The 26,707-nt window shown below is 42.4% G+C and overlaps 1 protein-coding gene across 1 annotated transcript; it reads left to right on the forward strand.

The window, feature by feature from the left end:
- The first annotated feature begins 2,836 nt into the window (after nucleotides 1-2,836).
- Nucleotides 2,837-26,707, forward strand: LOC145996209 (isatin hydrolase-like). The gene is made up of 4 exons (XM_083132643.1): nucleotides 2,837-3,119; nucleotides 5,919-6,040; nucleotides 7,431-7,637; nucleotides 26,604-26,707. Exons 1-4 carry the CDS (start codon nucleotides 2,947-2,949, stop codon nucleotides 26,705-26,707), a joined length of 606 nt encoding a protein of 201 aa, XP_082988769.1. The 5' UTR covers nucleotides 2,837-2,946.

Consider the following 26,707-nt stretch of genomic DNA (forward strand, 5'->3'; position numbering starts at 1 on the left):
ACAGAACAAGAGGAACAGCGAAACTTGAACTCTTCAAACACTCACTGGAAATTTTCAAATCGTCTTTTACACTTTCAGCGGCAAAAACATGGAATGAACTTCCGCCCTCCATTACCTCCCTCCCCAGTCCTAACACATTTAAGAATAACCTAAAGAATTTTCTGTTAGATGAACAATATCTCTGTTCAAGCTCCCACGAGTAACACTACACAGTACAGTTTAGATTACATACGAGCCTCGCCAATCCAATCCAATGCTTGACAAATCTACAACTATATTGTAATATTTACGTATGCGTTGTTCTATCGTATCTCACAAAACTACCATAATCATGTACATCAATCTCAACATCCGTGCGTGAATGTCCTGCTCAGAAATGTTTAGTATGTGTGTTTTAATGTGTGTGTGTGTGCGTGAATGTGTTTTTTCTCTCTTTCTTTTTTACGTGTTGTCTTGATTTTTTTTTTTTTTAAATCTCATCTTTGTTCTTTCCTTGTAATCATTTTTTATTGTATTTTCTTCTCTTTTTTATGATTTTGTTTATGTACACTAGGTAAATGTCAAACGGGGTTAGGTGGGAGAACAGCCACAGGCTGAACCTCGCCCTTTAATAAAGAAATTTGAATTTGAATTTGAAATTTGAATTTGAAAACACGCGCTATTGGTCGCCTGACAACCCCGCATAGACAGATCCCTCCAAAATTACCGGTGCAGGGAAGATATCTGATGTCGGAAGATGGTACATTTCCCAAGTTCTTTCCCGTCAGTACCTGGATGAACAATTTCCTGGGGCATGGATCGGTCGACGTGGGCCCGTGGAATGGCCTGTCCGATCACCAGACCTAGCGCCAATGGACTTCTACCTTTGGGGACACGCTAAGGCTATGGTGTATGGTGTGAAAATCCGTGATCTTCGTAATCTGGAACAACGTATCATGGCTGCCTTTGAGCAAATTTCACCAGATACCTTGCTCGGTGTCCACAGACATTGGGAGAAGCGTCTGCACATGTGCATTGCCCTACACGGACAACATGTGGAGCACATTCTGTAACACGTAAACATCACTTTCAGTTGCCAATAACTTTTCACCAAATGAAGTTACATGAAATCTGATTTCAGATTTGACATCCTGACGAAATTCTAGCCTATGTTCATGTATCACATGACCCACCTATCATTTTAAATAAAGAAGTTGAATTTAAGATGGCGGAACCAAGATGGCGTCCGTCCGCGTGACATACTCCAAAAGGTGTCCCCCTAGGCCTATTATGTATCGCCCATATCAAATTCCATGAAAATACATCACTGCGGATTTTACAAGGGGTGGTAACGGACTTCTGAAATACCCTAGTAGAGGATTGCCTACTAACACTCAAAGAATAAGAACATAAGAAGAAGAAAGAGGAAAATGAGAAAGAGGAAGAGAGAAAGACAGAGAGAGAACACACACACACACACACACACACACACACACACTCACACACATACACAAAACAGAGAGAGAGAGAGGAAATATAAAAGAGGGAGAGAAAGAGAGAGTGAAAGAAAACTAGACTGAGAAAGAGAAAAGGAGAAAGAGGGAGAGAGAGAGAGAGAGAGAGAGAGAGAGAGAGAGAGAGAGATGGAGAGAGAAAGATTTGAAAAAAGGGGTAGAAATGTGTTTATTTTGAGATTTAACACTCAAAGAATAAAAGACGACAGAAAGTGGACAAAGAGAGAAAGAGGTAATGAAAATGCGAGTGATTATAGGTGGCGAACACAAGAAAGGGAGAGAGTTGAAAAAAGGTGGGTAGAAAGGTGTTTTTTGGTATTTAATCCGAGGGAGACACAGAGAGAGAGAGAGAGAGAAACTGAGATACCAAGAGAGAAGGAAAAGGGAGACATACTGAGACACAGTGAGAGATGGAGAGAGAAAGGGAGACATAGAAAGGCTGACATATATAGAGAGAAAGATATATATATATATATATATATATATATATATATATATATATATATATATATATATATATATGAACACGAGAAAGAGAGAGAGCTAGAAAAAGTGGAGAACATGGTTTTTTGGACATATTTTTGTTATATATCACTGAAACCACAAAAAAGACAAAAAGTTATATATAGAGAGATAGAGAGGATAAAGAGGCGAAAAAATATAAGTGTCAAACATGAGAAAGAGAGAGAGTTGAAAAAGAAAGGGGGGTAAAAAAGATGTTTTTTGGTATTTATTCTGATATGTTTGACAAGTAACCCTCAAAGAATAGAAAGAGACGATTTTGCACAAAAAGAGACAATAAAAGAGGGGATGTAGAGATATAGAGAGGATAAAGAGGGTGAGAGATCATAGGTGATGAACAGGAGAAGAAGAGAGAGCAAAAAAAAATGCGGAGAACAATGTTTCTTGGACATGTTTTGTTACCTACTACTCAAAGCACAAAAAGAGACGATAAAAAACAGGATATAGAGAGATAGAGAGGATAAAGATCAGTTTCCTGAGGCATAAACAATAATGTGGCGAACAGAGTAAATACGAAAGACCAGTTCTCCGATGGCCTTTGTTGAATTTCGAAATTGTTTGAAAGCACCATTGTAATTAGAAACGACTGGCAGTTAACGTTACTTAAACGAACAATTACTGTTGACCTTTCTGGCGGAAAATTACCACCACGTGTTAAGATATACGATTTAAGCATTTTCGCGAACTTTCGCAAACAGTATTCATGGACGGCATGTGAAAACAAACAAATCATAAGTGATTTTGCTAACCCTGAACACAATGCGAATGTGGATATGAAAATAGTCCAACGGGGGGATCTGTCTTGAGGGGAAACTCGGAAGTCAATCGAACCTGGGAAAGAAAGTGCGCCAATATAACAAGAAATCAAGGCCAGACGAAGACAGTGCTCGAGTATATCTTTCGCTGGGAAGGTGCACAGAGTGAACCAAGGATGTATTCAGAGTGGTGCTTTGTGTGCGTGGTGCTCTGCTGCTTGTCGTTCTCCGATGCAGGCTTTCAAGTGGATTTGACCCACCCGTTCAATGCTTCCTCCCAGTACTGGTTCGGCTATCCTGGGTTTGAGTTCACGAGGATGAGAAAAGAGTACCGTCCGGACGGGAGTTGGTGAGTGAAGTTTTCAAGTTTGATTAATTTAGTTTAGCTTTTGTGCCACTTTTGGTACCCTTGACCCTCTGTACCCCCTGGAAAAGGTGAAACATTTGCATACTTTATGAAGATTTTGTTGTTAATGAACGTGTTCAGTTGATTTTAGCTCGCGAAAATGTGTTATTGTGAAGTAAAGTACGTCTGTTACCTTAGCGTGTTACTTTACCGTGTATCAGAACAGCCCGAAGGCTCTGCGGAAGTGAATACAGCACCCAAAACGACTTTTCACAACAGCATCTATAATTTTACATACAGTGAGTGTAAAAAGTGTTTGGACACTGCTGTAGTTACGTTAATAATGGATCCTCTTGGCGTTGTGCATGATGGTAGGTGAGCGGGATAAAAGGGCAATGGTTCTACCTCAAATTCTTTCTTTCTTGGCACAACAACGAAATAAAAATATCAAAACATAAACAATCCATGAACAATCATAACAAAAATGCCACAAATTATGGGCACGGAAAGTCTTTGGACACTTAGTAAAAAACATTAAAAAGGACCTCTGTGAAACACGATCAATAAAGCTGGACTGCCATACACGTACCACTGACCCATTCAACCTCTGTGCTCACAGCTGTCAGTTCGAAAGTCTCAGTACTGGCAGTAGCTCCGCCTCATTGAACATGATAGTGCAACATGGGTCCCGGAAGGAGAGAGTTCACCGTTTGCAAGTTATCTGGCTACACAACCAGTGCAAATCGTTAAGGGAAATATCACGCTTGTCCGGAATTCCTAAATCAACAATGCACGTGATCATAGATCGCTTTGGCTAAAGAAAAACAGTAGAAAATAAGCCGAGCTGTGGACGACCAAGAGTGCTTTCTGTGCAAGACGAACGGTTTATTTTGCGAACTAGACCGAGGTAACCAAGTTTCCTTCAGTACAATTCGTAACGTATGCAGAGGAAATGCCTACCATGGACGCGTGGCAAGAAAGAAATTTTGGGATAGTGCAATAAACAGAAAGGAGCGCCTCGAATATGCCCTACACCACAGCAATTACGATGCAGACTTCTGGAACAAGGACATTTTTTTCTGACGAAAGCAAATTCAACTTATTTGGGTCGGATGGTAGACTTATGGTATGGCGGCAAAGAAATACAGAGTTGGAGCCGCGAATCTTAATCCCAACTGTCAAACACGGTGGCGGTTCACTCTTAGTAAGGGGTTGTATGAGTGCTGCCGGGGTCGACAAGTTGCATTTCATAGAGGGGACGATGGACCAGTACATGGACATTGATATATTGAAGAATAATTTGAGCGCTAGTGCGGCTCAAATGAACTTGGGTAATGATTACTTGTTTCAACAGGACAACGATCCTAAGCATACCGCCCTTAATACAAAAGTGTTGCTGTTATATAACACCCCAAAATAACTTCACACACCCCCTCAATCCCCAGATCTGACCCCCATACAAAATTAATTGAGTGTATTAGAGAATCAGATAAGAAAAAGAAACTTATCCAACAAATCCGACCTAAAATTAGTATCGCAGGAAGAATGGAACGCCATTTCACCTCAGATTACTGCAGATCTGGTTAAATCTGTATCAGACAGGCTCCGGGCAGTGATTCGTGCCAAAGGAAATCCAACAAAATATTAAATGATTGTGTTTTTTGCAGAAAATATGGACAAGAATGGCAAGTGTCCAAAGACTTTTTGTTTTCAAAATATGTGCGTTCAAAATATGTGAGGATAAGTATAAATTGCTGATTCCCCTTCGCGCTTGAACATAAATAAAACTGCAAATTTCACAGTGACCTTCATCCCTCTTTTCCAAGAACTCCGCACCTACCTGACCCAGCATTAGTGTGGCAGGGGGTTAAGAACATCCACCTATCTTACCACCACGAGCTTCAAGCAAGAATTGGCAATGAATGGTTTATGTCTCTCAGCGTTAACTAAGCAGTTACATGCCTTCATAGTCAAGTTTGGGTTCAACTTTCACTTGCCCATGCCTTTGATCTTGCTATCTGCTTCCCAGGAGGGTGGTGTTTTATCCAGTGTTTCTAGGAAAATCTATGGAACTTACTGTGCTGGTCTCCCAATCTGCCACAAGGAAGGGTGAACGAACTTTTAAAAGGGACAAATGTTGCGACGAACTGTTGCCTTTGCCCGCTCATCTAGTCACTGAAAAACTTTGGTATCGGATGGTATCGGTAAAAGAAAATCAACCGATACTCACCGATGCTGATACCCTCGGTATTGGCTCAGCCCTAGTTGTAGCAACGCGATATAATGGTTGGAAATTGTGTCAAGTAACCGAAAGAAAACGCCTGTGGTCGTTAATGAAGGTACCATCCTAGCATTAGGCTGGAGTGACTGGGGAGAATCGAAATTACTGAAAAACTATATCGCCTTCTATTCAAAGAGTCTCAGGTTCGATTCCGTAAGTCTCGGGTTCGAGTCCTGCCTTTATGTTCCTTGAAGTATTCTTTCATCATTGCCATCTAATCATCATTCATCCTATTTCCTTAACAGGGGCAATTTCTTTCTGATTAAACATGATTCTTGCTATTTGGCGTCGCTTTTCTGCCACTTTTGGTTAATCGCGACGATGTGGATGAGTGATATAATGAAATTGATGAAGAAACACTCACAAAGAACGTGTAATTAGTCGTGAATCCTTCTTAGTGAAAGTTTTAACTTTCTTAATTAATTTTACAAAACTTTAGAATGAATGTATCAAAATTGCGCCGTATAAGTGACAATACTACTGAATTCGCTGACTGTATCCCATGTGTATACTAATTGCAGGTATGCCGGAAATGACTTCTGCGCCGGAGAACACGGAGGAACTCATTTGGACGCCCCCTACCACTTATCGAAGACTGGTTGGAAGGTTGGGGATATTCCTCTTGATCGACTGATTGTCAAAGGTAAGCGATTAATGTAATTCTGTGCGGCATTTGGTGATGAACACACATACACACAAGACATAAAAATGTACCATGTGGTTTTATCCCCTCACCCATATCAAGTTTTGCGACATTGGATTGATTTGTATAAGTACGTCTGTCTTTTATAGGGATGGTACCAAACTATTCGTACACGACACAAAATGACCAAGTTACGATAAAACTGAGCTCACCATCATGATTCTCGCCATATTCTAGTTAATTTTGATATATTTACTACATGACCACCTTCTCATTTAATAAAATGAAGTTGACTCCAAATGGCGGCTTTCAAAATGGCGGCCATCTTGGTAGATTGACCTGGATGGTTTCACTCCTCACCCACACCATATTTTGCAACATTGGATTTTTTTATATCAGCTCGTCTGTGTTTTAAAGAAGTAGTTCCAAACTATTGGCCCAACCTGTATACAAATGTATGTTAATCTTCTAAATATATGTTTTAGCATAAACATTCATGTAGTTAGTTTCGTGTAATAGTCATAAATATAATCGTTGTAACATGTTGATAGTTACTACAGTAAATTAAGAAAAGTCTTGGTAATGTGCAATATAAGTGTTTATAATTCAAGTGAGTTTCAGAAATTAACATAAATTTTATACACAGGCCATCAAAATCCCACAACTTTTTCCCATAATATCTTAGAACACACTTCGAGATTTAGTGAAACACGAAAACAGACAAGTTGAAAGGACCGCCTTTGACCAAAATATTCACAAATGCAATTTGTTGTTTTCACAGTGAGAAACATGTTTTATTTATGCAAAATATTTTTTTGTGACAATGGGGATAACATGTAAGTCTTCGGGCATTTTTCATTTTATTCTGCACACTTTGATTGCCGTACAGAAAATATTTCATGAAGCATGCCGAAATATAATTTTTTTTTTAATGCACTACACTCCTGAATCGAAGAACCAGGAGCTACATATGTCAGCAAATCCTGGAAACTTGGACCTCCTGCAACTGTAAAAGTATAGGGCCGAGAGAAGAAAAAAATACTACGGTTTCTTATCTGGGTCAAAGCTACAAGTGTACAAAATTTAATTGAAATTCGTGTCGGTGGGTGACATGGCCTGAGTGAATTAACATGGAATGACCCTGAATCGAATTGGGTTCTTCATGACTGCAAAAACATTTCATTTAACAATTGGCTCTTCGGCTTTCAAAGTAAAGAAATTGAGAGGTAAAATAACTTCTGCAATGATTTCGCAAATTTGCGCAAACTTCTTTTAATTCTAAGTGCAACTAGAAAACTAGTTTTGGTTTTAAATATTGTCAACGCTTATTGCGCCATCTGTAGTTGTTTGCCTTAATTACGGTGCTACAAATGATTTCTCTTCTTTCCAGGGGTTTTGGTCGACGTGGCGTCGCACAGTGAAACCAACAGAGACTACCAATTGAGGGTGAAGGACCTGGAAGAGTGGGAGGACGAGAACGGAGAGGTTCCAGAAGGATCGGCCGTTCTGATAGACTTCGGATGGGCCCAGTATTACTGGAACAGGGCAAGATACTTCGGTACCTTCAGTAACAACGCCAGCTTTGCTCATTTCCCTGGTAAGAACATACTTAATATTTTGTACACCCAACGACGAAAGAAACAGTAGGCGAATTGTCCACCACCATTTTAATTCGGCTTGTATCACACATTCTGATGACAATCACTTGAAATAATGACGTCAATAAGCAGAGAACAAAACCTGCTTCGAACCAACATAGTTTCATTCCTTAAAACAACACAGGATGTAGTACCAATGGATGATTTATGCATGGTGTCTCACTCGCTCTCGGCCCGTGATTTTCCATTGCAACTTTCAAACTATTGAACGTAATTCAGTGAAATTTGATATGGACCTGCTTTGATGTACGAGAAGCACGATGACCTCGTAGCGTGTGTCTAAAGTGGCAACCACATCAGCATGCCTGGGCATGCCCCTCCATGTTACGGAAGGTATTAGTTCGCTCAGGCGTAGACGTCACATGCATTGCAGTAGAGACTAGCGTTGCCACACTATCCTTCTGCAACCGTGCTTCTCATGCACCAATGTATGTCCGTGTCAAATTTCACTGAATTGCGTCCAAGGGAAAATCAGGGACCGAAAGCGAGTAAAACACCCTGTATAATAATTATTATACATTTGCTTCCTTATTATCAATTGTTCAAGAATTTAGTCGTAAGTTAAGTTGAAAATTATATGAGAATGTGATCCAATTCGAAGTTTCTTGTTCGTAACTTATCTGCACACAAAAGAAGTGGACGTGGGATTATTTGTGGATAAATTATCCTACATAAGTGAAAAAATCGTATAGCGTGTTCCGCTTAGAGGAATCGATAAATAAGTGATTAGTTTATTAACACACTTTTTATATACCACGGTGCTATATGCCCGGGGAACTTTACCTTTGCATTACCTTATTATTATTGTATCCTTGGTGACACTCTTCTACTTGAGCCACATTTGTTTTTCATTATTTTTTTTCATTTCATGCAGGTGTACAAATGCATAATTATTTCATTGTGATATTATCATTTTTTGACGTCTCACTAAAAGCTATTTTTGGCAATTGTTACAATCGTGTTACTAATTATATTTTTGGATTAAATGGTTTAGCATGAAAATATAATCTGGTTCCTTTATTTTACAGCAAACATTGACATAATGCAGTTTTCGCTTTGGATATTCTGTTTAAATACAAACATAAATTTATTTATGGTATTAAATTTTTCCCCCCATTTTCTTGACCCGTACAAAGATAAAGTACCCCGTGCATACAGCACCATGCCATGGAGACACATATAGGGGATGTAAAGCTAGGGTTCCACACATTCTCGATTTCGGCAAATTTTAAAGGTGATGTGATCAGCACCACGCTTCGACCGCCTTTACTCCACCCCCAGGTACCCATTTATTTCAGGCCGGGTGGACTCCAGGCCCGAAAAAATTCCGACCTTAGATCATTCAACCAGGGAATCGGACACGGTCTCCGCGTGGCAGTCAGACGCCATACAGATTAGAGCCCCGCGACTCTTCACTTAAAAAAAAACATTATAACAAACTAATAAAACTATCTGTTGTTTCAGGTGTATCCCCAGAAGCAGCACGGTGGTTCGTAAAGAGAAAAGTAGTGGGGGTTGGAATAGACGTCCCCTCTATCGACTACGGACAGGCAAAGTTATTCCCCACTCACCGCATCCTCCAAGAGGCGAACATCTATATCCTGGAAAACGTAGCCCTGAACAGTAGACACAATTGGAGAGTTCTGCAACCTCTTTTGAGGCTCGAATCATCATTTGAGGCTCGTCGTAGCCTTTTATGATGTATATTTTGAGGGCACAGAGTTGGCAACACTGTGGGCCCTTACTGTAGCCTTTTATGAGGGGGGTCTATTGCCCCCTGTTTACATCTGGCAACACTGCCGTAGATCCTTTGACAGTGTTGTTAACCTACTGGGTTTTTCACTGTAAACTTTCATCAAAGGGCCTGAGGGGTCCATGTACTCTTTATGTCTGGCAACACTGTTGGGGGCCTAGTGTTGGCGACCTGTGGGTTTTTACTGTAGCTTTTTATGAGGGGGACCTATTGTCCCCTTTTTATATTTGGCAACTCTATTGGATGTTCCTCCTTTAAGGCTTGGGTTTTGCCAACCCATCCGAAGAAAATTCCACTATATGATTTTTCACTGGCTAAGCTAACCTACAAATAGGAATTGGCAACACTGACGAGGCTCGAATTATCATTTGAGGCTCGAATCATTATTTGAGGCTCGAATCATTATTTGAGGCTCAAAATCATCATTTGATGCTCGTCGGTGTTGCCAACCCACTCTACAAAAATTCCACTATATGATATTTTGAAGCTTTTTACGGTGTATGTTAACCTCACAAGCAGTGTTGCCAACTCGGGGCGAGGCGTAGCCTTTTATGGTGTATGTTAACCCCACCAGCAGTGTTTCCAACTCGTCGTAGCCTTTCACGGTGTATAATTTTTAGCTTTTTATGCTGTACGAATACTGGAAGCTTGACAGTGACAACCAACAGAGTAGGTAAACCTACATCCAGGAACTGGCAACACTAGTTTCTGACAGTGAATTTGAAATAAAATATTAAACAAAATACATGAGTAAGCACTGTGAGTACAAATAGTACCAGTGTTATGCCCCCGACTCCAACTAGGCAACTGGGAGAAATAATTGTACAACAATTTGTACCTAATTGTACAATACTTGTACCTAATTGTACAACATACATATACACAGACATAAAAGAAAAAGCCTTCCCGTAACTTACTTCATGTACAATTTATATGATTTTACAACTGTGAAAAGAAAGCATATGTGTTCTGTATGCACACATTTATTCTTATTTTTCGAAGTTGAATGAAAGCACATGTTTTTACGTTCTCGTAATACTAACCTTGCTCCACTGATTTTAAATTGCTTCCATCCGCTTTTTTTTTTCTGTGTTATTTCCGTATGCACGCAATATTCGCTTTCAATAGTATAATAAAACACAGAAGGAGTGTTAGTATAGCAGGCTCCGAGTTTACAATTTATTAAATTAAACAATAATTTATGTAAGAATATACTTGTACTTACCGAACACAAAATAATAAAAGCACATGTGAATGTTTGCGTGTGTTCATGTTATATGACGACTGAGTAAAAAAATAATGTTGACTCCCCGAAAGATAAAGTTCCTAGTTCGACATCAGATGCATGCAAATTTTATGTTTTGCTCTCCAAAATCTTGATTTTATGTTTGTGCTATTTGTCATACAGCAGAGGAGGAGAAGAAAGAGGGGGAGAGGAGAAGAGGGGAGAGAGAGAGAGGAGGTACTATCAGCGCCATCTATTAGCAAACAATAGAAATAAAAAGTAGGTCAAACTTTTTCAACACCCAAACATTTTGAATGTCTTCGCTTAGTAATACGATCTAGCTGAAGACGTTTAAAAGAGTACTCTTAGTCGACGAAGCTAATTGCTAGGGCCCTTATATTACTAAAATATTCTTTAATTTGCATATTTCTCATACCGCCATATGTTGTTCTAGTTGACTTCTTCCAAAAAAATGCTAATTAGCGAGAGTTAATTAAGCAAGGCAAGTAAAAGAAGCAAAATAGAACAACATATGTGCCGGCGTGAGATATGTAAAAAATCGATTCAGAGGTGGATCGAATTAAAATTGGGGGATATTTTGCATTTTTTCCCTATAATGTACAAAACATTTACCGTACATAATCCTTTCCATTTACAACAGTATAAAATAAGAGGAATGTGTGACAATATCCATATTAATTAGGAAGGTATGTTGTATGCTAGGTTAGCTAATTGTGTCTTCTACAGCTTCACTGTATACAGGGAAGATGGAAAAAAAGAGCTCTACGGAAACTGACGCTCTTAACAATATTGTATGCCCGTGAAAATTATATATAAATAAGACTTAAGCGTATTATCTGCTTTCATATCAGATTTTGCCAACCTGTAAGCTGTAGTGTTTAGGTGACAAGCGACCTGCTCAAATATGATACTGTTGACAATATTGTACGCCCGTGAAAATTATATATAAATAAAACTTAAGCGTATTATCTGCTTTCATATCAGATTTTGCCAACCTGTAAGCTGTAGTGTTTAGGTGACAAGCGACCTGCTCAAATATGATACTGTTGACAATATTGTATGCTCGTGAAAATTATATATAAATAAGACTTAAGCGTATTATCTGCTTTCATATCAGATTTTGCCAACCTGTAAGCTGTAGTGTTTAGGTGACAAGCGACCTGCTCAAATATGATACTGTTGACAATATTGTACGCTCGTGAAAATTATATATAAATAAGACTTAAGCGTATTATCTGCTTTCATATCAGATTTTGCCAACCTGTAAGCTGTAGTGTGTAGCAACAAGTTATTACGTAATATAATGATGTCATATCAGTCGTGTTGTTTTCTGATTGGCTTAGTGTCTCGAGTAAAAAAACAGAAATTTTGATTGGCTAATAATTTATATGTGGTGTTTTCTGATTAGTTTAAGTAAGCAAGATTTCTATTGGCTGTCTAAATCTATATAAGCCGGAGCACAGCGCTAATTTCTCACCTTTGCTGGATTGGCAGAGGAACCCACATAGCGAGGGATAGAACCTGAACGGGCTCCACCAAAGTATAGGAGACTAGAAGCATATAATTTAGCGGAAAAACCCAAGTAAGGTCATAGAGAATATTTTAAAAATAGATTTTTTTTTAAAAAAAAGTTAACAATTATATTTTGTATTGCACAGCATTGGGTATTAAATAACATACCCCCAAAAAATCTCTGCATTATGCGTTCTGTAAAAAATTGCCCTACGTGCCAAACTGCTGTGTCAAGTAAAAATTTTCAAAGACACTGTCGTACTTGTGTGCCGGAAAAGCGAATATGTGCGACCAAACTGTGCTCTAAGTGTGAAAAAAATATTACTATTGCCAACTTCAAGCGACACCAGCTTACTTGCAAGAGCACTGGAACATCTCTACCGCAACCTTCCAAGCGAAAGGTAGAAGTAACCTCCCTCGATGCATCGCCACCTGCCAAACGCGTCAAGCTGGCGAAGAAAGCAGACCGGTTTGCGTTTGAGCATTTATTAGAAGACTTTGACATAACATCAGACAGCTTCTGCGATGTGCGTAGTTTTCTGGGGAGCGAGCGAGCTAAGATAATATCCATCCTCAACGATGCATTGGCCACATACTCCACTAAATTCTATGCTGTGCTATGCTGCAAGTATAAGAAACCGTCTGATAAAATATATAAATTCTTCCATGCCACAAAAGCAAAAACACTGCATCAGGCAGATGTCACTGACCTCGACAGCATCTACGACAAGTTTGTCGAGGAACTTGTGGCAAAGCACGAGGAGCATCAGGCTAAAGGCTCGGGCGGTTCGCTGTGTGGCGACCCCCACGAACTTTGTCTGACACTTAACAAGTTCCTGCCACTGGCAGGGTCTAGCTATATTGCCCTGCCACCCGAGGTTGAAGCAAGGAAAGCTGTTCTGAATATTCAGAACAAAGACACCAAATGCTTCCTCTGGTCGGTGCTGGCAGCATTGCACCCTATACCTCGGGAAAACAGTCCACACCGTGTTGCACACTACAAGCAGTATGAGTCGGAACTGGAGGATGCAATGGCCGAGATTGCCTACCCTGTAGAAGTCTCGCATATTTGCAAGTTTGAGGTTCGTGCTCGTGACTTGTTGGGCCTACAATTAGCCATCAATGTTTACGGTCTCACCGAGGCAAACATCGTCTACCCTATTCGGGTAAGTGATGTAGATGATGATAGTGCACAGCAAATTGACCTTCTTCTTATCAAGAATAACACCTGCCACCATTATACGCTTATTCGCTCTCTTTCCAGACTTGTTTCAAATCAGAAAAATAGACATAATGGTCATATCGTGGTGTGTCGCAGGTGCTTGTCTACTTTCGACAACCGAAACCATTATAAATTCAAACACTCTCGAGGACCCAACATTGCTGCTGAGAAGCTAGCTCGCCACATGCTCTACTGTGGTACCAACAAGCCTGCACGAACTATCCTGCCCGAACCTGGTGCAGTAGAGTGTTTTCGCATGCACAGTGCTATGGTGAAGCATCCTGCCTATATTGTAGCAGACTTCGAGGCCTTTCTTGAACCTCTGTCTAACTGCCATCCCAACCCCGAAACATCCTCTACTATTCCTTTCCAAATCCACGAGGCCTCGAGTTACTCCTATGTTGTGGTGTGGCGAGACCAACATATTGCCTCCGAGCCCTATGTGTATCGCGGTCCCGACCCGGTCAAACACTTCGTGGAGAGAATGCAACAGGAAGGCATCAAGATAGGGAAGGTGCTGTTGGCCCTCAAGCCCATGCTGCCTCTGTCTCCGGAAGACAAGCATCAGCACGAAATGGCTCTAAATTGTCCTGTTTGCAACTCAGTCTTCAATGACGATAACAAAAATGTCCACCACCATGACCATTATGGGACCGGAAGCTACATTGGCCCGTGGTGCAACAGGTGTAACTTGAGAGCCAGGGACCCGCGCTTCATACCGGTTTTTTTTCACAATGGCTCGGGATATGATTTCCATCACTTGGTCACACATCTAGGGTACGACAATGCAAGAATCAATGTCCTGGCACAAAACGAGGAGCGTTATATTAGCGTCAGCAAGTGGGTGCCGATCCCCGACTCAAAAAGCAGGAGCATCGAGCTTCGGTTCCTCGACTCTCTAAGGTTCCTCCAGGCAAGCCTGGATGCTCTTGCTGGGAAGCTCAGAGACGACCAACTAGCCATTACCACATCAAATTTCCCGAACTTAGATGTCGCACTCATCAGACGTAAAGGGGTCTACCCCTACGAATACGTCACCGACACTTCCAAGTTCGAAGAAGAGTTGCTGCCTCCCCAGGATAAGTTCTACAGCCAGCTGAGAGGTTCAGGTATTACCGACGAGGAGTACAAGCATGCTCAGTCTATGTGGGTCAAGTTGGGTTGCCGAACTTTTGGTGATTACCACGATGCATACCTGAAGCTTGATGTGACGCTTCTTGCCGATGTGTTCCAGGCGTTTCGGGCGACTGCAATAAACATTTACAACCTGGACCCTGTATATTTTTACAGCCTTCCTGGACTGGCATGGTCGGCCATGCTCCTGCTGACTAAAATTAAACTTTCACTTATCTCCGATATTGATATCATGCTTTTCATCGAGAGAGCTATCCGGGGCGGCATGGTCCAAGTGTCGCAACGCTTCGCACACGCCAACAATCACCACATGGCCACTGGTTACGACCCCTACCAACCATCAAGCTACATCATGTACACTGATGTGAATAATCTTTACGGGCACTCCATGATGCAGCCACTCCCAACAGGACAGTTTGAGTGGGTTGATCCTTTATACCACGACATCGAAAAAGAGTGCGACAAGTTTGGGTTTTTTGCCGAGGTGGACCTTGACTTCCCCGAGAAGCTGCAGGATACATTCTGTGACCTTTCGCCTGCTCCGGAATTCAAGTGTCCACCTGGCTCGGATCAACCGAAGCTCGTCATGGACTTGGAGCCCAAAAAGCGTTATGTGCTACACTACCGGAACCTCCAGTGGTTAATGCAGCAAGGGGTCTCGGTCAAAGCAGTTTACCACGTGCTCTTGTTCAGGCAGTCTCCATGGTTGAAGCCGTACATTAAACTGAACACCAAACATCGCACTGCTGCCACTTCGGAACTTGATCGCGATTTTTTCAAATTAATGAACAATGCAGTATTTGGGAAGACCATGGAGAATGTGCGAAATCGCGTTGATGTGAGGTTGGTGACGAAGAAAACACAGTGTCGTCGACTTGTTGCAAGCCCGCTGTTCAGGTCTCGAACAATTTACAACGAACAGATGTCTCTGATTCACATGAACCGGGGCGAGGTGCTACTCAACAAGCCCATCTATGTGGGAGCTGCAGTTTTGGATCTGAGCAAGTTGTGCATGTTCGAGACATATTACGACATACTACGTGCACACTACAACCACAATATCTCGCTCCTCTACACAGACACAGACAGCTTGGTGTACCATGTTCGCACGGCCGATGCGTATGGTGATATAGCGAAAGTTCCAGCTCTTGTCAAGCTCTTCGACACATCAGGCTATCCCCAGCCGAACCAGTACGGCATCCTGCCCCGAAACAAAAAAGAGCCCGGCAAACTCAAGGACGAGAAAGACGGGAATGTGATTGTGGAGTTTGCTGGACTTCGTGCCAAAGCCTATGCGATCCGGGCTGAGGGTTCTGTAACAAAAAAGGCAAAGGGTGTAAGCAGGCAAGTGGTTCGGGATCACCTCAAGTTTGAGGATTACCTCGAGTGCCTCAGAACAAAATCGCCTCTTCTACAAAAAGAGCATCGTATCCAAAGCGTCGATCATGTGCTTACAACTAATATTGTCAGGAAAGTTGCTCTGGATGCACACGACGACAAGAGGTGTATTCTTGAATGTGGGGTCCATACACTTCCGTGGGGCCACTATCGCCTCCAAACTAGTAAGGCCTGCCCAGAGTGTAACAAAAAAGGCAAAGGGTGTAAGCAGGCAAGTGGTTTGGGAGCACCTCAAGTTTGAGGATTACCTCGAGTGCCTCAGAACAAAATCGCCTCTTCTACAAAAAGAGCATCGTATCCAAAGCGTCGATCATGTGCTTACAACTAATATTGTCAGGAAAGTTGCTCTGGATGCACACGACGACAAGAGGTGTATTCTTGAATGTGGGGTCCATACACTTCCGTGGGGCCACTATCGCCTCCAAACTAGTAAGGCCTGCCCAGAGTGTAACAAAAAGTAATAGGCAATGCGAAAAGAAAAAAAAAACAATTTTAATTTACTTCCACTTCCTCGATTACATGCATGCATGGCACAGCAAAATTAAACTTCTGGAAACTGCTAATTGCAATTTGTACTTATATATATAAAATTCCACATTTCTTATTGTGTGCTATTTTTTTTATTTATTTAAAACTGTTCAGTCACTCTTTCATTCTTGACGTCATACACAAATGTTTTCTCTGCAATAAGAATGACACTGCACAGAGTATCTGCAGGCAAGGCGTCGTGGAACTCGCATACAATCTTGATGTTGGTACGATCGTTAACAACCACCTGTTTTCTTTTAGATGTGTTGATGACAAACATGGGTCTGCGAGCTATGAACTCGTCGGGGTTGTAGTACACGTCCACATTGCCGGAGGTCACTCTCTTGTAAGCTGTGTACGCCTCGTAAAGTTTCAGGTAATCGTTGTTCGTAATGTTTAAGTTATAATTCTCGCGTGGAAAAACTTCATTCCTTCCATTTTTGAGGTAAACATTCTTAATTTTGCAATTATCAAACTGGCTAGAATCTTTCTCTTGGTTATTATCTTTCCCCGTCTGGAAGAGCACGACCGCAAACTCAGGCATATCGTACCGGATGCTGTTGAACTGCGTAGTAACATCAAATTCAAAATGGCTGCCGGAAGCAGGTTTCTGCACACACTGGTAACCGTAAAATTGGATGGGTACTTGGGGGTTCTTCAAAATGTCGGCTTTGTACTTGAGACCGTAGTTAGATTCGTATTCCACCACAGGCATGCGCAGCTCCATGAACTGGATGACGCACTTGGCTGCGTCGGGTAGTGTGTTGGCAAGTGCTGCACCGTCTGCACCCAAGGTGCTGTAACGCATCAGCACATCGTTGTCGTTGGCGCTTCTGCGAAAAGTGACGCGCAAGCCACCCTTCCACATAATCTCCGTGTAGTCGGAGAAGAAGCCTGGAAGCAAGCGCATGGGAAACAGTATTGTGTGGCTTCGAGTTTTGATTTTTGTATCTGCTTCGAATCCCCCTGCCTGGTAGTATGCTGCATCGGTCTTGGAGAGTTTCAGTGTTCCCACAGCTGTAGAAGTAATCCCAGGGTAGTCAACCCTATCGATGACGGTGCCATGCTTTCTAACTTCCACTTGCGAGAACAGATGCGGCACAAAATTGTCCACAAGTCTTAAATTTGCATTGGCGTGGAATGCTTCGCCGTTGTCTCTCTTCACCACATCAAACTTGATATACAAATCAGCTCTGTGAGGGTGAATGAACCCATCCCCAACGTCCACATCGTATTCGATCTCCCTGTTCGGCTCGTTCAAATTGGCGAACGTGCGGCGATTGGGTGGGAAAGATTGCAACTCGTAACTTTCGATTTGCTCCATGATTGTTATTTATTATACGTTAATCTCCACGACGGCGGTGGTAGTAGCTCCGGCAAAATTCACCACCTCATTTTTTTCGTTTGTCACTGCCAATTCTATGTTGTCTATGCGATTACGAGATATAGGGAAGTATATCGGTGGTGAGGGTGTGTAGATAATCGGTTCCATGAATTCAGAGTTTGGTTTGAACGTAGCGATGATACCTGTTTGCTTGTGGCTGCCTGGGATACCATCCGAGGATTTGGTGATCATGCCTTCTGCCACATTGCAATGTATGTTCAGAGTCTCGATGGCTAGAAATTTAGGAATGTTGGCACCGATGTGCTTGATGCCAGGTTCGAGCTTTGTGTTGTTCTCGAATCCCAGAAGCTCTCCAACAGTGCCTAGGTCTACTGTTTCCGTAGCAGACACAATTTCAACTCTGTGAGTTACAGAATTTTGAGATAGCAGTATATTTCTTGGCAATTGGGCTTGCAAGGTAGACAGATTGTACTGTCCTGGCGTGATAACTATTTTTTCATTTCCAACAGTAATTTTGTTATTGTGCTCCGTGACATTGGGTATTAGGTACATGCTGTAGAATGCACGAAGAGCAATAGATTTAGGATAGATGATGTCGTCATGCAACGCGAGTTTCAAGACCGAAGTCTCGCTGGTGAGATGGAACACTCCCATGGTGTTTTAGGTACCACAATGCTTTCTGAAAATGTTCCACCGACGGGTTATTTATTTTAGACATGTATGCGAGAACAGAAAGGCATAGGTGGCCGCAGTTAACATCGGTGAAACCCTGGATGCGTTTGTCATTGTAGTAGAGGTTGGCAACACTGAGATACTTCACCAACCTGGCAGGCGGTGTGCCACCGAACGAATCGAAAACAAATGCATTGTTATCGTTAATTTTGAGGTAGCATATCCAATGTGTACCAGGATTTTTGTAACTGTCCAGGTTGACCACGCCATACTCCTTTTTCTTCACAGCAGAGGGTAGAGAATCGGACATGAAAACACCCCTGAAGTTCCTTATTCCCAACAGTTCGATCAGAGATTCAATATCGAAGTTGGACAGGGCTTTTTCTTTTTTTTATATTTCTTCAAAGCATCGAGGTTGCTTTTTTGCTTTTTGGTCACACCTTTCCCCTTCTTCTCCATAGCCAGGTTGTGACGTTTCTGTTCTTCCAGCTCGGCCTTGTTCTTCTTTGCATCGATGACGGTTTTGGCGATAGCGGCACTGCCTCCAGCCAAGCTGCCCACTGCACCCAAAGCTGCCAAGATGGCCGGAATGCTGAATATGAAACCTCCAATCTTCTGCTGCTTCCGCGAATGCTGCAACTTTTTCAATTGTGGAGTGCTGAGCAGCAATTTCATTCCGTGTCCTTTGGACAAGCATGGACGTTTCTTCTCGAGTTGTTTCTTGGTGAGTAACCCATCGAGGGCACCCAGCGTTTTCAGATTCGAATATGGTATCTGGTACACGACGCCCTTGGGCTTCATGATGTATTTTTTTTTTTTACGATATGTTATTTTATATATGTTCCGAGATTTTTTGTTTCCCTCTCGTATAATTTTTTTACGGCATATTATTTATATATACTACGCAACCGTTAAACAAATTCTATTATGTGCTTTGTTTTCTTACCAAGAAGTTCTTTTGTCCCCTTGTACACGATTCGAGTTTTACTCTCGATTAAAATAGATAGCTTCTCGTCGGATAACATGCTAGCGTATCGATCTGGTAAAAATAGACTGTATTGTCCGTTGAGCAACAGACGTACTTTGGGACCATACTGGGTTGCAACAATTGAACCGGAAGTTATTGCGTAAGGTTTGTCCACTTCCAATTCTTGAATTTTTATATATTCGACTGACAAATTTAGCATTTGTTTTAATGCCTGGACGTCACTAATTTTTTCACTCATATCGAAGAAACATTTTTTTTTGGTCTCGTAGATTTTTTTACAGTGTGTTATTTATAGAAAAAAGTTTCGGCATTGCCTAATGCGATGAGGTGATCGATGATCCTACTGGTTTCTGCATTTGAAGCGTACCAGTCGTCTGTATATCGTCTCCTCCCCTGTCTCCACTCGTGAAGTTCGTCCATCATATCAGCCAATTTTTCATCAGCAGCCCGAAAAAAAGCATAGGGAGAAGAAGAAGATTTCACACTGCTTATTTTTCTCAGATGATCCAGAAGTAGCATTTCACAGGGCAAGCGAAATTGTGGTGTTATTTTAACTAAATCAATAAGCTTTTTAATATTCTTGTGACTATCGTCGAAGGTAAATGTAAATATTTTGCATAACACTTCAGTTGGTAAGTCTGTTATATGCGTAGACATTTTTTTTGCTAAATTTTTCTCTCTGTAATCCGTGTGTTATTTAATTACAGCCCCCACCCCAATTTTTGTTTTGTGTTCATGGCAATGGTCGTACCCAATGCTGCAACCCGTTCACCCAGCGAGGCGTCTCTGCTAACAAGTCTCCCGAACGCAGCATGCTCCAACATTCTGTCTGCATCGTGACGCGTGTCGAGATCAGTGTGAGTATTGTAAGCAATGTCGTGATCCTTGCATGCTGCGTTCAATGGGTTCACTCCCTTGTCTCCTCTCTCCAGTCGTCGTTCGAGTTTGGTACCCGGTCCGCAGTACTGGTAACCTGGCAGGTGCATCTCGAAGGGTAGCTTGTTGATGATGTCGTTCACGAGACCTCGACCCTCGGCCACATTCCAGAATTTGGGAGGCAGGGTGTTGATGATTTTGATAAGGTAACCTATACCTTTGTTGTCGTTGACAATGAAGTTGCTAAGCTTGGTGCTAATCATGTCCATGATGCCCACCTTCTCGTTGTGAAAGTTGCGATTACCTGCATTCTCTTCACCTGCGATAACCAGCAATCGATCTACAAGCTTTCTTACGTCGTCTACCCAAACAAACTCTTTAGGTAGGGTATTGTAGAGTTTGACACCGCTGCCAGTTTTAATTTGGTTCCATATTGGCTTGATGAGGTTCCTGTATTTTTCTCCACTGCTTGATTTTACGCGATTCTGTGTTGCATCGATGTTTTGGTACAGGGCATCCGTCATGATTAAAATTTCTGTGTAACTTTGGTAATCCTCGTCTGTATAATCTTTAGGTTGCTTTTTGGTGATAAGTTCCCACAGGCCCACAGTGCCAGGATACCTAGTCCAGCTGTTCTTCTCGCCCAAATTAATTTTCACGTCGTCACCTTCGAACGTGACTTTCGATTTCCCAATTTTCCAAACCACACCCTCGTTAGGTTCCACAGAGGGGTACAATCCAAACACCTCGTCCTTTTCAAATTTCCCGGTGCTCAGGTAATCTCTCGCCAACGGACCTAATTCAACTACCTTGTCCGAAAAGGTACTGCCTAGAACCTGACGTCTCAGAGGTGCAGCTCCAAGTTCGAACGGGGTAGTGTGAATACTGGATATCGGTGTAGGCACAGCATAATTTCGAGCAGCAAGTGGCACGAGCTCGTTGATTAAATCTTTGTTTTGCTCGGTAACATCTTTGATGTCTTTACCTAGTCCACTTATAGCATCGATGATAGGTTGGTCCTGTCGCTTTTTCTCTTCGTAAATTCCGCGATTCTCTGATTTCCAACCCCTGAAGCGTTTGGCCAGGTAGTCGCGCAGCTTCAGGTTGTCGTCTGCGAGTTTGCGTTTCATCATTTGTTATTTATAATACGTCAAGACGTTTCTTGTAACGTCGCAACGTTTAGAAAATTGTTAATTTTGTTTCTGTACTTTCCGTTATTAGGTTTCCTCGTCATGTCTATTGTGGCAAATCCGAAATCATCTTGGTTCCAGCATGAAGAGCAAAATTTAGAAAACTGATTGAAGTTCATGTCCCCGCCTACATAATCATCGTAGGCGTGTTTTAAATTGGTGTGGTCTTGACGAAACAAGCAAATAAAATTAGCATTGTCTCGGAGAAGCTGCTTGGGAATTTTGGAGAAGGTCTGAGCAAGGTAGAAGCAGTCTATGCCTCTGTGCCGCCCCTGAGTAAAAAAATTGCGAATCTCGTTCTGGTTCTCCAAAATCACATCGTCGAAGACCACCACCGAATTTTCATGGCAGCAGTCTAGTGGCATTACTTCGGAGGCAAAGGTAGCTATGCTCAGCCCTTCGTACAGTTTTGTCAGCTGTTGATATTTTGCTTGCTCCAAACTTTTGGAAAAAAACATACAAGTGCCTGTTCTTCCAATCTAACCAGTCGGGAGCAAGAAGAAAATTATCAATAAGTAAAGTTGTTTTCCCACACCCTGAAGGTCCGACAATAAGGCTGCGAATGTTGTCCGGCAACAATTCGCCGTTTTTCCTAGCCTGACACTCCGAGGGAAAATCTGGCAGTCGTCTCTCCACATCCCAAGCACCTGTTACACAATCACTTCGTTTGCGTCGATCCAACTTTTTTCCTCGAGTCCCAACCATTTCACCAACAGTTTGTCACCTTTTCTACGTAATACTTTTTCGATAAGATACGTATTGGGGTATTTTGTTTTGGAGAGTTCCTCCTCGTAGAATCGCCCTTTCAAAATTTCGTCGCGATTATCTTTTATTATATACGTGTGACGGTTACCGGGTAACAATCGAGCAACGGTGAAAAGTTCTGTACTCCAGTTTTTGGTAAAGACTTTTTCAAACATGCGCTTAAATTTACTAATTCTTACTTGGTCTCCAATTTTGAATTTCGGTTTTTTGTTAGTGGGCCGGTACTTGGGGCAATAAACAGTAGAGATCAGTCGTGCCTCATCAGACTTGCTGACATCGGCAGGCTTCATGCGTATCGTGCTATGCAAACTGTGATTATAGTCGTTTACGAGTTTCTGAAGTACGTCTACCCACTTGTGGTTACCTTGAAGCGTAAATCGTTTCCACATGCGTGTTTTGAGAGTACGGTTAAAACGTTCTACTACGCTGGCTTTGATGTGACTGAAAGTCGAGTAATGTTGAATATTTTGCTTCTGAACAAACTGTTGAAATATCGAGTTGTAAAATTCTTTTCCGTTATCCGTTTGAAGAAATCGAGGTCGCCTGCCACTTTCATTGAAAATAGTTTTGAATGCTTCCATTACGCACACACCTGTTTTAGCCTTGAGGGGCAAAGCCCACGCAAATTTTGAAAATGTATCTATAACAGTAAGAAGATACTTGTATCCTTTATTGATTTTATGTAAATTTTTTAGGTTGCCGCTACTCATTTCCACAAGGTCAGCCTGCCAAAGGTCATCCACGCCTTTGGTCACCACCGCCAGTCGTTTGTAGTTTCGTCGTGCAGGTTTATGAAGCTCGTTCACGATACCCTGCCTAGACATGGCGCGAAAATAAGAATATAGCCTGGATGGGATTTCTGGCTGCAGACAATGCTGGGTTTTCTATGTACAGCTTGTCACCTATTTCTATGTCGATAATTTGAGTGGCATCTTCGGCATAGGCAGTCTCGCGACTTTCGGGGTGTGTGAAATCGACCAGCTCAACTCCTCTTATTTTAGGCTCATCGCCAATGTTCGTCACGGTCATGATTGGGTAGTGGGTTGCGTGAGGCAAAGACCAGTAGGAAACCTTGACGAACTGAAGTGTGCCAGCGAGGAAAAATTGATGATAGGCTTTTGCAGGAGTCAACATGTAGAGTTTGTAACCTGGATTGAAAGGGGAGGAGAACTCTCTGTTTGGTATGCTGTACAGTTCGATGACAATCGTAGACTTGAGATTGTCGATGCTGGCATTTAGAGTGTTTACGTTGGTTCGAACCTCAGTCTCCACATCCTCCAATCTGCCATTCACCGATTCCAGGTGTTCCTCGATAGCATGAACAACAGTGTCGTAGTTTGGTTTGATCTTTACATCGACAATAAGGCTCTTGAATTTTTCATTTAAGTCATGTAGTTGGGTGCTGAAATTAGCTATAGTCGATTCCTGACTTGCCTCGATACTCCCAATTTGCTCTTTCACGCTGGCAATAATCTGCTGCAGGCTTTCTACAAGCGTCAACTTGGAGCTCTGTATTACAAGGTCGTGGACCTGGGTTCTAATTTCCGCAAACAATTCATGCAGCTCGGTGATGTTCTGGTTGGTAGGTAAAGTCGCGACAGACCCCCGTATCGATTCAATTTCGGATTGGATGTTTTTGATGTCGTCGGATTTGAGTATTCGGTTGAGAGTTCTCTTCACGCTTTTCAGTTCCTGAGAGGTAGGCAGGGTGGCCACCGTGTTTTGGAGCGATTCCAAAGCTTTTTTCACCGCGTCCAACTCGGAGGCATCGGCAGCAGCACGTATGCCTTCTTGCAGTTGCGTTATGTCATCCTGGGTTGGGGTAGATTGTTGCAGGGTTTCCAACTTAGTCTGTATGTCGTCGATCAAGTGATGGAAATGAGACAACTCGGATTCTGCATTCAGATTTTCCAGTTTGGCGATTTGCTGTTGAACATTGGCCAGTGTATCTCTGATGCCCGGCAGTTTGGTTTCCAGCTCATCGTGAACGTTCGCCAGATCATTTCTAATGACAGCAAGAGCATCCTCAATATGGGTTATGGTGCCTTGCAGCTTCCCGAAATCCTCGTAGGTCTCAAGTTGGAGTTTGATGTTGGCCACGCTACGGGCAATGGCGTTCAGTTCGCTGGACGACGGTAGATTGTTGATAAAATCCTCCAGCGTTTGGAGTTTAGTTTTTACTTCGTCGATGGCCGCCTGCAAAGCATCCGTTTGAAGCTCAGCCTTGATGCTTTTCAACGTAGGGATTTCGAAAGATTGAAACTGTTCGCGCAATTTAGCAATACTAGCGTTCACGCGATCGTAGTCGCCTTGTGTTTTAATGCTTTGGATGATAGTTTGCAGTTCGGTCTGGATGTTGCTTGTTTGATCCTGCAAGCGTTGTTTCAGCTGTTCAACGTCTGAGGTTTGCGTTTGTTGCAGCTTCAGAAGTTCGTTCTGCAGATTGCCCACACTCAGTGCCAGCTTGTCGAGATTGTCTATCGACGCGAGGTCGGTGTATTTTTGCAGCAGCGATTTTAGCTCTGCATCAATCTTGAGTACAGGGTCCAAGCACTGAGACTGCAAGCTGGCTATCTCGGACTGGAGGCTGGAGTTGAGCGTGGACTGGAGGGCCTGCAGATCGCTTCGCAGCTTCTTGACCCTGACGTCGAGCATGAGAAGCTCGTCGCCATGGTCGTCGCGTTTCGTATGGCCAAAAATATCGTTAGGCATTATTGTTATTTATTATAGGATAGCTAATTTTCATTTCTATGAAAAAAGGGATGAGTTTGTCGTAGTCGTCCAAGAGCTCTATGTACAGGCGATCGCCAGCAGATACATCGTACGTGGTGGTACTGTTCATCCTATCGTGTTTGATGCGATAGATGTTCTTGCCGGAGGAAATTTTGGCCTCTCCTTTATTCTCGGGATTCATGTCAAACTGCAGTTTGCCGGAGATGGGGAATTGGTAATAATTCAAGTTGTTGAATATTTAGAAAGTCTTGCCCACATCCTCGTCGTACTGGGTCAGGATGCTATTCAAGTGTATAATCAACAAACCGTTGAGTTTAGATAATAGGGAGGGTAACAGGTCCCAGCTTGCAGGTGGCGATGGTGCGCTTTGGGCGGATACCTCCATAGCCTGCTTCCTGAAGCCAAACAGGTTCATAGGCATTGTTATTTTATTTTATATTTAGCGATTCGTTTCGAGCAAGCCAATTTCAGCGTTGGTAAAGCAAAGCCCTTTTTCTTTACCCCCTACGCAAACATAAAGCATGCCGGGGAAGGAGGGAGTAGCATATGTTTGCTTCGTACAAAAAAAAATTAGGTTAAGTTAACCTCTCTCCGAGAACTGACCCCGAGCGCCCATTTTCAGCGAGCGCCATTTCAGCGAGCGCCATTTCAGCGAGTTTAGTGTTTTGTAGAGCGAGTTGGCAACACTGCCAGTGAGGTTAACATACATTATCAAAGGCACATCGTGAAAGGCTACGTTTTGTTCGGGCACACGTACACTCACACACACACAAAAAGCTAAAAAAATTATATACCGTGAAAGGCTACGACGAGTTGGAAACACTGCTGGTGGGGTTAACATACACCATAAAAGGCTACGCCTCGCCCCGAGTTGGCAACACTGCTTGTGAGGTTAACATACACCGTAAAAGGCTTCAAAATATCATATAGTGGAATTTTTGTAGAGTGGGTTGGCAACACCGACGAGCATCAAATGATGATTTTGAGCCTCAAATAATGATTCGAGCCTCAAATAATGATTCGAGCCTCAAATGATAATTCGAGCCTCGTCAGTGTTGCCAATTCCTATTTGTAGGTTAGCTTAGCCAGTGAAAAATCATATAGTGGAATTTTCTTCGGATGGGTTGGCAAAACCCAAGCCTTAAAGGAGGAACATCCAATAGAGTTGCCAAATATAAAAAGGGGACAATAGGTCCCCCTCATAAAAAGCTACAGTAAAAACCCACAGGTCGCCAACACTAGGCCCCCAACAGTGTTGCCAGACATAAAGAGTACATGGACCCCTCAGGCCCTTTGATGAAAGTTTACAGTGAAAAACCCAGTAGGTTAACAACACTGTCAAAGGATCTACGGCCGTGTTGCCAGATGTAAACAGGGGGCAATAGACCCCCCTCATAAAAGGCTACAGTAAGGGCCCACAGTGTTGCCAACTCTGTGCCCTCAAAATATACATCATAAAAGGCTACGACGAGCCTCAAATGATGATTCGAGCCTCAAAAGAGGTTGCAGAACTCTCCAATTGTGTCTACTCTGAACTATGCAGATGACGTTCCTCCAACGGGTTTCACCCTCCTTGTCCTCCCCATGAAGATAGAGGAAGGGACGGGGGCGCCCATGAGGCTGATAGCAACGGATCTCACCCATTGA

Source organism: Lepisma saccharinum, chromosome 1 (assembly GCF_977018435.1).
Source record: "Lepisma saccharinum chromosome 1, izLepSacc3.1, whole genome shotgun sequence".
In the NCBI taxonomy this organism is placed as follows: domain Eukaryota; kingdom Metazoa; phylum Arthropoda; class Insecta; order Zygentoma; family Lepismatidae; genus Lepisma; species Lepisma saccharinum.

Coding starts and splice junctions, on each gene's coding strand:
- LOC145996209 (XM_083132643.1), top strand. CDS start 2,947: ATGTATTCAGAGTGGTGCTTTGTGTGCGTGGTGCTCTGCTGCTTGTCG. Junction 3,120..5,918: donor TACCGTCCGGACGGGAGTTG/GTGAGTGAAGTT, acceptor TACTAATTGCAG/GTATGCCGGAAATGACTTCT. Junction 6,041..7,430: donor TGATCGACTGATTGTCAAAG/GTAAGCGATTAA, acceptor TCTTCTTTCCAG/GGGTTTTGGTCGACGTGGCG.